This window comes from Hyposmocoma kahamanoa, unplaced genomic scaffold (genome assembly GCF_003589595.1).
Source record: "Hyposmocoma kahamanoa isolate Upper Pololo Valley unplaced genomic scaffold, ASM358959v1 92, whole genome shotgun sequence".
Lineage (NCBI taxonomy): Eukaryota > Metazoa > Arthropoda > Insecta > Lepidoptera > Cosmopterigidae > Hyposmocoma > Hyposmocoma kahamanoa.
Genome location: NW_020654748.1, coordinates 3,851,819 through 3,863,873, shown reverse-complemented (window position 1 = coordinate 3,863,873; position 12,055 = coordinate 3,851,819). Strand labels below are relative to the sequence as shown.

The window sequence follows — 12,055 nt, the reverse complement described above, 5'->3', positions numbered from 1 at the left end:
TGTGTTATTTATTTTATTAAGGATAATTAACTGCATGAAAAAATATTCAACACAAGCGCAGCTATTTTGCACGATTTAACCTTCACTGGGTTCGCGGAGTAGCAAATTAAATTACTTCCATTTTGATCAAATGTGTTTTGTTTTCAATAATCAATCACCCACCATCTTTGATCAGTAAATCTTAATAACCCGAATAAACAGATACTGAGTTCAGACTCTACACTTTTGTTAAACGATTTACGCAACATGCACAATCGGGTATGCATGACGTACTATTCCTTATTTGTACGAGTACGTGAGGGGCACCCTGAGCAGCAGCCGGTACCCTACGTCGATTGGCAAATCCTTTCACCACGATAGCAAATATTGCAATCTATGCAGCAAGAAGAAAATTAAACGTTCATAAAGGTATTTCGTTTCGCTAAAAACTTCAGCAAAACATTATCTTAAATTAATAAGTATCATATACGATTTACGTGAGCATACACTCAACCACGCCTGTCTCCCACTGGGTTAGGTTACAGATCATAAATCTCTACTTGCTGCGCTCCTGAAAAACCATTATCACCTCCTTCAATCGCGTCAGTTTCTTCATAGGTGCCTTATTTTTCTGTGTACCTTTAACCTGAACTTTTTAAAGACATCCCCAATTTGATCGAGACATGTGCATCGAGGTCTACCTCTTCCCACGTTTATAAATCTACTAACATCCATCCTTTCATGTAAAAAGGATGACCACATAATCTTTCACCATACGACTCTTATTACTCTGTTCGACATTCTTTAAAACTAAGGGTGTCTTCAAATTTGACCCTTAATTGAAGCTCTGCAGTATCGCGTCTGTGGCGCGCAGTCCGCTTCTTTATTAATTTGCATACAATTTAGTCCAAAAAATGGCGCAGGCATTACACGCACGAGAGTGGGGCTGCAGCTGCGCTTATATTTAGAAGTATGTATATGAAAATTTCGTAGTGGCGCGCCTGCAGCGCCATAATGGCGCCCCTGTAGCGCTTTATAAGCAGTTTACCACGCGGTAATTTTAATACCCACAGCGGTAGCGAATATCGGTTCTATCTGAATATAATAATAATAATAACGCACACACTCAACATAGCCCCGCACTAGGGAAACCCTGTGTCGCGGGTGCCATGGACACACACATAGACAACCACAAATTACATCCAAACTCACGAGAGAAATAATTGTAGGCCATACAACTATTTCTCCCGGCCCGGGAATCGAACCTGGGACCTCTGCGTGGCAGTCCGGCATGGTAACCATTAGGCCACGGAGGCAGTTATATATACATTAACTTTTAGATGTTACTACCTTAACGGCACACTATCCATTTGCTTTGTACGTGCGCGCGAAAGTTCCTTATTTTCAGGATCCCATTCGTAATCTCTTACTTTATCGTACCAATCTTCACTAAACCAGTCTCTGTAAGACTTCAGCTGAAAAAAAACATACAGTATTAACTAACCAATTATTAGGCACAGCAATATGCATTGAATTAAATCAGTTTAAGTAGGTTGTACATGAGTACCTAGGTGTTTGTATACTGAAATAAATGTTGCAATTATTATAAATCGTTTTTAACCCACTTCAAAATGGCGTAGATTCTCTATTCGACTGTATTCTTTTTGTGTGTAAGTTACGCGATTTCTCCAGCGTTTGTGAACCGATTTTGATGATTCTCTTTTTCTTGGAAAGAGGGTACCTCATTATCAGTCCCATTTAAATTTGAAGAAAATATTCCACCTATAAGTGTGGCAAATTACTATATGAATCCGGTTACGCGCTCTTTCCGAGGACTGATTTCATTAAAACTTGGCAAATAGGTGGAATTCCAAGAACTTTTGATGTCGGTTTTTTTTAAGTTATTATTCCTGTTTTTTTCTTTCTAGGACTGTTCCGCCCATGTGGCATACTATATTTTTCATCACACTTGCGAGGAAGTTAAAAGAAGGTTAAGTTGGAAGGAAGGAACGTTATACCATAAACATACTAATTTATTATATTTACAAAATTTGAAATATCTCAGAAAGTCTTCTCTAAAGAATAATCATTTATTTTTGAGAATTAAAACTTTTTGCATTGACTTTACGTATGAATGAAACAAAAATCTTTTAAATTTATATTTTCTCTAGTGTCTATGACTATTGACTAGTATTAAACGAAGTAACGCTGACTGTATTCATATAAGTTTTAATAAATAAAATTAAAAATCCAGCGATTTTGGGGTCGCGACAGTGAGCATAATAGTTATAATATCATTGGCGGCATTAATTTGGCGCTAAGTGGTAACAATGGCCGAGCCGGCAGTTCGCCCGCGTTCGACAGGAGGAGCGAAGGAATAGAAAAAAACCGTTACCGGCCGTATGACAGTAATACCGACTATTGCTGCAAAATATACTATCATACGAGCAAGTGTGATGAAAACAATAATTTAAAATAAATTTGCAATTATTATTGATACAGAAGTCGAACAAACACAAAGAATCGATATTCGATCAGACCTAAGTTATTGATCGATCGAATCGATACGGCTGGAATCGATCGCGACTCAGTTGGGAGAGCGATAGCCCCGTGTGGCGAGATACGCTGGTTCGGAACCAGCCGGATCGAGGGAAATTTTCTTTGTTTGATCTTTGCATAAATAATAACAACAAACTATTGGTGAAGTATGTTCACAAAAAATATATGAATATCATAGTAGAAAACATCATGATATTCTATAAAATAAACATAAGCAATATTAGAAAACGTGCTGAAATTACCCCACAGCACCTCATGTACCACTGCAGACTATCGATAAAACGTTTGTGTTTTGGTGCAACTCTATAAAGCTTCATGCTAGTTCTAATAGACGATTCGCACACACATCTGCCAATGGCAATTTTCTGGAAACACAACACTATGCCGCAAAAGTTGATGATCACGCTCCACATTAGACAAATCCAGAGTGGACAACATGCTACTTTGGTGTATGTTCTGCAAAAAAAATGTCTTTAGAACAAATTGTATTTGGAATTAGGGTGGTTTTATTTCATTAAAATATTGTGTTCCCCGTATTTGAAGTGACAAATATGCTTATTATTTATTAGACATGCGCCATATGATGGTTTTTCATGATGATTTAAAAAACACTTTAAAAAATTTGTATTAATTTTCAACGTTTTTTCCACTTTTTCTTGCAATTTACTAAAAAGGTTGAAGAAGGTAAGAAAAGAACAAAAATAAACGCCCTCCATTTAAATCTAGTATAAAAGAATAGGCTGTACGAAGATCGGAAGGCAATCATTTGAATTGTACGGAAATAAGGTATTGAAATGTAAGTATTAAACGATTACAAAAATAACCAACTTTATTAAAATAAACTACTATTTCGCCAACGGTAGCCCTACGGTTTATACTGCGGGCGCTGAATGACGTGGTCCCGGGTTCGATTGCCGGTTGAACCAAATTGGGAAATGAAGTTTTCTGAATTGGTTCTGGTCTGGGTGTTCTGGGAAGTGCCCTAGAATGAATTCTATTGCTCAGCTATTTAAAGTGCAGGGAATTACTTAACGTTGGCCAATTATGGCAAGGCGCATGTCTAGGTAACTCGGAGCCGTGGCAAATATTGTGGGTTCGTTTCTACGACCTAACTGTAACTGGCTATAGACACCAACAGACCAAAGGAATCGTTCCCCTTACATCGAGGCTTTAGCCGAATCTCGTTTTATTTAGTTACAGATGCTTAGGGAAAGATTAAGTAAATAATAGGACTTTATTCATTAAACACACATTTTGCTGGCGAAATTACAGGCACATGAAACTTGTCTACTTATGTCACAGGATGATGGCAGTTTCCCTCAGATCTTTGCGATTTATAACTTTGAATGGCACTGCAGTTGTATGTACAGGCGTGTCGCTTAATACCAGCCACGCGACTTGTTCGCTCCCACTAGGTGTCATAAAACTATCGTATGTATCTTGTGACCATTTTCTATAATGTTTATTATAGAAAATGATCACAAGATACATGTACTTACTAATAAACTATAAACTACTCTGATTCTATTTCCAATATGTTGACGAAAAGGACGAACCATCACCATAGTACTGTTTTACAGTCTCCGCCAGTGTTCTCTGTTAGTCATTATCGGAACGACTACAAAATTCTGAACAGCCTCATATCTTTTGACATTAGTTTTGATTATAAGTTCTTATAAGTTCAGGTTCTGACCCCAGATCCAGAAAGTGTACAGGCTTGTCACAGGCCTCTATCACTGGACTTCATCCGGTTCTCGAGAGCATAGTACCTCGGGTGAGCCGCCCCGGGTGCACGTACAGTAACCACCTTATTTTCCGGATAGGTACCGGAGGATGAAAAGAGTTCATCCAGGGAAGTACTGACACCTTACTTATTTTGCAGCCTTACTGCATTCCGGTTTTGAACGGTACTTAAGGGTGCTGGTGAAATTACAGGCACATGGGACTTGTCAACTTAAGTATCAAAGGTATCAAAGGCTCAGCAGCAGTGCCCTTCAGATCTTTACGATTTAAAGCTCTAATTATATTTAAGTCAACTGTGACAAAAAAAAACGTAAATTTAACATCACAAAACAACTATTACTCAATTTTCTTGTTATATCCAATCACATGCAACATTTGCATACTAGTTGGAAGCAAGATAATTCCCGAAAGTAAGACGTCAGCGTTCACGATATCCGTCCCAGTCATATACAGAAGGTCACCAATAACTGAAATAGTACAAAGAGTAATGAATACAGGTGCCTCACGGTTTTGGGGCGCCTTCAAACTAGACGCTTGTAGAAGCACTACAGTGGCGCCAGTGTTGGGCAAAATTTAATTGTTCTGGCAATTAAAGATTGACAATTAATTAATTGTCAATTGCGAAACAGCAATTAAAGATTGATCAATCGTTAATCGCAAATATCTACAATTAACAATTAATCAATTTTCAATCTTATCAATGTTTTTGATTAACAATTAACAATTAAAACTGACAATTATGATAAATTTATAGGGCATATTGGGGTGAGTTAGGGCGTTGGTTATGGGGACCCGGTTGGGGGCCGGTTTGGGGCCCGGCTGGGGGCCGGTTTGGGGCCCGGCTGGGGGGCCGGTTTGGGGCCCGGCTGGGGGCCCGGTTGGGGTCCCGGTTGGGGTCCCCGGTTATGGGGCCGGTTGGGGTCCCCGGTTGGGTGCCCCGGTAGGCGCCCCGGACGGGGGGCCTGTTGGGATCCGGTTGGGGGCCCGGTTGGGGGGCCCGGTTGGGGGGCCCATTTGGAGGGCCCGGGATGGGGGCCTGGTTGGGCCCCGGTCGGGGGCCCGGTTGGGTCCCGGTTGGGGGGACCCGGTTGGGGGCCCCAGATGGGAGCCCCGGTTGGGGGCCCGGTTGGGGGCCCCGGTTGGGTGGACCCGGCTGGGGCCTCAGTTGGGGGCCCCGGTTGGGGTCCCCGGTTATAGGGCCGGTTGGAGGGCCCGGTTGGGTGCCCCGGTTGGGAACCCAGTTGGGGCCCCAGACGGGGGGCCTGTTGGGATCCGGTTGGGGGCCCCGGTTGGGGGCCCCGATTGCGCGTCGCAATTGATTTAATTGCAATTTACTTCAATTGAATTGATTTTTTAATCTGATTGAATTATTGATTGAAATTTAATTGCGCGACTACTACAAATAGTGGAAATTTTTTCGGAAAAAATTCAGAAAAAAATGAGAATCGAGATTTAAAATGCTTGGATAAAAACGAAAAACACAAGTAAAAAAAATCTTTTTAATGGCTCCATCATTTTCGTTCAGTATCTTCAACTTTTCACAAGTCGACTGTGAACTGGCAATCAGTAGGTACTATCTCAATTTTGACAACTTTACAGATGAAGAAAAATTGTTTGCGTCATTTATAGAGCATTTGATTTATTAAAATAAATACGTTATTTATAAACATTTTTATTACACATACACTACTTATTTTCATTTAATAAACCAGATGCTATTTATATGACGCAAACAATTTTGTTCTTCGTCGTGTAAAGTATGCCAGTTCACAGCCGAGGTGTTGACTGTCAAATGTGGAAAAATGTAGAAAAAATATTCGGAAAAATATTCATTCTTCAAAATGGAATGACCCAACACTAGCCGCGTCTGTAGCGCTTCAGTAATTTTTAATTCACTAAATTGTGACCGTAAAGCGGCGCGTGTGTCACAACAGTGGCGCCAACTTGCAACACTTCTTTAAGCGTCTAATTTGAAAGAACCCTTGCTCTTGCTCAAAAATATTGTAATTGTGCAAAGGCTCATGGCTAGTTTACATGTATTAAATTACGAAGTAATTAACTAAGTTTTAACTACATTTGAACTTAATTTCAAGTAGTCTAACGTTTATAAGTACTTTTGACACTTTCGACTCACGTTGCGCGGGGTACGAACTGCGAGAAGTCGGCTATTTCGTCAAAAAATATGTTATTTTTTAATTGTTTCAATGGATTAAATACAGGTATTTTGATATTAAGCACTAGTATAATGAAAGTATGCATACAAACATGTTACAATGTTACGAAGTGTGCATCTCATGTACACCACTAGGTTTCCAGTTCGTATTATATAGTTTTATACAATAATAGTAATTTATTTAAGCCTTTTACAGATCCTGTGGTATTATCAAACTAGTACAAGGTTATCTGTTTAATTCTAATCTACTTATCTACTATAAATAAGTCGATGATTACTTAACAGCTGTCAAATGATTATTTACGCTTGTAAATATATAAATTAAAATTTTGTTAAGTACTTCGTCTGCATCGCGTGTAAACAAGTCATCGTGCAAAATAGATTCTGATTCTTATCATTTGTGAAATAAAAAAAAAACAATGGATATCGATGTTCAAAACGGGTTCCCTGCTTGAGATCGAATGCCATTTGACCAAAGATTAAATGATCGAAAACGTTTACTCAATCCATTAGACCTATAAATCGTGAACTCTAAGGATGCATCAAAATCCCAAAAGAACGCGTGCTCTAACGGTCAAAAGCCAACATTTTTCTTTACATTTCAAGGTGTGAAAACTCCTCTGAATTCGTAATTAAAAAGTCTTCTGTCAGCTGTCCCACATATTTGTGGAGTCGATTAACAACAGTTTATTGCGATTTCCGTGGAGTACATAGGCATAATAAAATTTATTCATACCTACAGAGTATTTTTTTTAAATAGGACAGTATCGGAAAATCCGAAACCATAATAATGACGCACACATTCAACATAGCCCCTCACAAGGGAAACCCTGTGTCGCGGGTGCTATGGACACACATACAACGACAAATTACACCCGAACTCACGAGAGAAATAAATGTAGGCCTTACATATATTTCTCCCAGCCCGGGAATCGAACCTGGGATCTCTGCGTGGCAGTCCGGCAAGGTTATCGTTCGGCCACGGAGGCAGTTAAACCATAGGAACCATTAAGTCTTTTTTGTGAAACCTTACTACAAAATACAGATCTAAAAAGTATCAAATAGTACCTACATAAACTTAAAAGTTTATTTTTGGTTATTTATTATGTTTTGTAAAAGTCATCGAAAACAGTTGTCGTTTATGATATTAGTATCGATTTTTAGTATTTTACAAATGAATCCGCATACCTTTGCTTTTACAGATTCGTTTATTTAGTTGATTTTTTAAGTTATTATCAATTGTCGGAAAAAGGTGTTCCACATATATCGATACATGTATAAATATAGCTACAAGGAGCGACATAAGAGCGATAAAACCACCAAATATTAATTAATTACTTTTTCCAATTCCGGATGAAAGAAACTCAGTCCTCTCTTTATTCTATTTATGAACATGAATACACAGACACGTAAGAGTGATAACTTTTTTAGTATCACTTTTTACTCAAACTAAGATAATTGTTGATATAATCCACCGAGGCCAGTATCAACAATCATTCTGTGAGGCTCAGGGTTAGTTGGATTATCCTTAGCCACACCGGTCTCCTACAGTTTGAAACCTTCCAGTTTCAATAGACTAGCTGAGTGATTATAGTACAGTAATACCATAACCTATATCCAATATAATCAAAATAAAATTACGCACCCCTCATGGAAGAATGGCATAAGTAAAATTACGTCAAACATGTTTATTGCTCCATTAAGAACAGAAAAATATAACCCACATCCTCTCCAATTGGAAAGGATGTGGGTTAGAAACCTAATGGTGTATATGCGATGCACACTAGGTAACATTGTAACATGTTTGTATGCATACTTTCATTATACTAGTGCTTAATACAAAATACATGTATTCAATCCATTGAAACAATTATAAAATAACGACGAAGAAAGCGAGAATTAATATTTTTTGACGAAGCAGCTGACCTTCAAACATGTTTATTGCTCCATTAAGAACAAAAAAATATAACCCACATCCTCTTTGGAGAGGATGTCACATGGTTTTACGGACAAAACCCACCTCTCATGGACGAATGGCATAAGTGAAATTACGTCAAACATGTTTATTGCTACATTAGATGCAGAAAAATATAACCCACATTCTCTCCAATTGGAGATTGAATACAGAAAAAATATAACCTACATTAATGTCTCATCGAACATTTCCAATTGGAGAGGATGTAGGTTATATTTTTTATACATAAAACCATGTGATTAGCAACTTTACACTGTCTACTACATTCTGATGGCTTCTATATATTTTGCTTGCTTGGTTGGTATTATTACTCAATTAATATGTATAACAAATTTTATTTAATTTTATTTTTAACCGGTTTCGAAAAACGGGAGGTACTCAATTCGTCTGTATTTTTTACGCGATTACTCCGACAATTGTGAACCGATATCGGTGATTCTTTTTTGTTGTAAAAGAGGTGGTACCTCATTAGTTGTCTCATTTAAATTTGAAGAAAATATCTTTAAATTTGTCCTTTTTATTTGTATTTTTATTATTGTTTTGTATTGATTTGTATTTTTGTTTTTGTTGTTTGTTGTGTGTACACAAATGTAATATATAAATATAATTCCAATTAATATAAAGCGTAGCAAAAACGGATAAGTCAACTTTTCAGGTCGGTTTTTTTTTACATTCCCTACATTTGATTATGAAATTCCTCACTATCAAAGCATCAGTCTACGAAAGTTGCGGTCCTGAAGCTGGCTTCCCACGGCGCTTGGTTTCACGGGCGCCAACACCCGCACCGTGGGAAGATGGCTGCCTGTTCGGATCCGTCAAAAGAATACTTCTACCCTAGTGGAGTCAGTAACTTCAAAGGAGCGCGAGCGGCGCAAGGGCTAAGATAGCAGGACCCCGATCCAGAACTCTTCGATATTTTAATCGAATCGTTCTATTGGATATCGTTTTCGAATCGAGGGGCGCTATCCGAGCTATTCAGTTAAACGTTCGACTCGGATTCGGATACAATATCGTTATCCAACAGCGTTTACGGAGTTAATCGGTGAAATAGATTACCTATAAGAAAAATGAAAATTCTATATAATATATGTTTTTAAGACTTTAAAGGCCTAAAATATAGGAAGGCATTAGTCTTCCATTAAAATAAATTAATAAAATTGGACAAAATCCAGACTTTATTTAAAATAATAAGAGATTTCCAAATTCATTCTTGCTTTATAAACAATAGGACATTCGGTAACTTTCATTCGATAACTATGTGTGTTGAATAGCGTTTGTAGCCTTTGCCGGTCGGGAAGTTCGTACGGGTGTGACGTCATTTCGGTTCGGTTCGAATACGACATTTTGACATTCGATTCGGGTGTTGTGTATAAAAATGAAAAGAAATCGTACGATGTCAAATCAAATCGGTCGACAACTGAGTAATTTTAACGTTCTGAATGGACTCCCTGACCTTTAACCGTTCAATTGGTTCTGAGTAGATAAGTGTGAAGAAAAGTGTTAAACTAAACTTTAACCCGTAAAATTCATTATGAGTTCCTTATTGCATCAATAGTGAATGACAATTTAATTACATAAATGCCATTGTTTTATAAGTAAATAAGTCCGCATTTGATCTCCATCTCACCTAATGGAAAGCGACAATGAGGTCGACGATGTAGCATGCACACTTAAACAGTGCCTATTCCTCTCGCCTTGAAAATGCCCAAGTTATAGCGTTCAGGGAACAAGTCTGCAGGCAGGGAATTCCACTCCTTTGCCATTCGCCATATATCATAACCTTTGAAATATTCACAACACAGGCGTGGTAGCCTACGCCTAGTCCCATGATGATGGAACGGGGAAGGCAGAATTAAATTATGCAATTCCATCGTACACTCTCCGTGAATATAATATCCTTTAGAATACTGATAAGCAAGCAACTTTACGGCGGTCTTAAAAAGGCTCTGCAGCTTTGCCTCTACTAAATTCGAGTCACATAAGTATCCAGTGTCTTCAACCATAAAGCTGGCATTCCCTTACACTCTTCAGTTCATAGTGTAGGAAGGCTTTCAAAAGCTATAGATCAGCTAACGACGCGTTCCTATAACATGGTGACGACAGATAATCGTGCAGTTTAAAGTGTCGTAGCTTGTATATTTAAATGATGTTATTCACACATAGAACAACACGATAAACTGTTGCTCACGACTTTTTTAACATTACGAAAACAGACTGTCGTGATAATGGGAAGAGCTAGAACGACAGTCGTTCGACGATAAATAAAACGTCACTGACGACAGATAATGGCAGCTGTAAACGATTCTGTCGTGCAAACGATAAGGCGGCTGCCGTGAACCGATAAATTGTCGTATCGATCTAGTGGGAACAGCTAGACGCGACAGTCGTTCAACGATGAAATAAAGTCCACGACACAATCACAACAGATAGTCGTGATATGGGAACAGGCTAGACGCAACAGTCGTTCAACGATAAATAAAACATTACGACGTAATGGGAACGTGCCCTAAGGGGTCAAGCACCGAGCCATCCGATTGTACAAGTAATTAAAAAGTAAAAAATAAAAGGTACTTACCGAGAAACAAAGTTACGGACCATATAATCGCTAATATAGAAATGAGCCATAGAATACATGCACTCCACACCACGAAAGGGTGGTTGGCATTCCGATGAACCAAATTCATTTATGAACTTAGAAGTAGGTATCAAAACAATAGAGTCATGTGATTCCTATAACTAGACGATTTATTATTACCCTTATCGGCAGCCACCAAGCATGGGCCAGTGTCAGTTTTGGTAAATAAATTATGCGTTGAGAAAAATTACAAAAAAAGTAAAAACAAGACGGAATATCGTTGTTTTATATGCTTTTGACAATACTTGCTTGACTACTCTTTGGCATTACTTCAAGTTGAACTTGACATTGCAAAGTGTAAACAAAGTTTAAAAATAAGCTAGCAGAAATAAGACCTTATTTAGAAGAGTATACTTTTTATTTTTAAAATTCGTATTAAATTTTACAAAACTTTATGAAAATATAATTTTTCAGAATTAACAAATAAACTTTTAACAAATAACATGTGTACATAAATTGGAATAAATGCAATTATAAATTCTTAGTTTTAACAAACAAAAAGCGTAACTAACCAAAATATTGGCTCATAGAAAAAGACACAAAATTATTGCAAAAAAATTTGACAGAAAGAGAAACTAAGAAATGGTATTCAATAATCCACTGCCATATGCACCCTATCTTCTTAACTTCTTAAAGGAGCCCCGTGTGCAGCGGTAGAACGTATAAATGTTAACACAGTACGTAACCTTGATTGAGTATTACGTCAGTTTGTGATACAAAAAACGAGTGCATATAGAAACTTTTGTTTTGTTTTCTGAAGGTGAGAGATAATAAACCCTAGAAAGTTTCAGCTTTTCCATATAACAAATAAAATTAGAGTTATCATTTTTTTCTTAAAAAAAACACAAAGGTTTTCGCGATTGTTACAATTAGGAAATGAAACTATTTTTCCGGATTTAAATCGCGTATATTTGTTTTTCAAACAAATCAACGCTGACCAGTCAACCGTGATCATGGGGTGATTGTCAGAATGGCGGATGTACCTTAACAG

At 37.8% G+C, this 12,055-nt stretch overlaps 1 protein-coding gene across 1 annotated transcript; it reads right to left on the bottom strand.

The window, feature by feature from the left end:
- Nucleotides 1-1,325: 1,325 nt before the first annotated feature.
- On the bottom strand, nucleotides 1,326-11,207 carry LOC113236648. Its single transcript, XM_026472809.1, has 4 exons — nucleotides 11,005-11,207; nucleotides 4,622-4,748; nucleotides 2,781-2,994; nucleotides 1,326-1,454 (listed from the first exon to the last, which is right to left on the bottom strand). The coding sequence occupies exons 1-4, from the start codon at nucleotides 11,111-11,113 to the stop codon at nucleotides 1,326-1,328; spliced, it is 579 nt and encodes a 192-aa protein (XP_026328594.1). The 5' UTR covers nucleotides 11,114-11,207.
- Nucleotides 11,208-12,055: the final 848 nt, after the last annotated feature.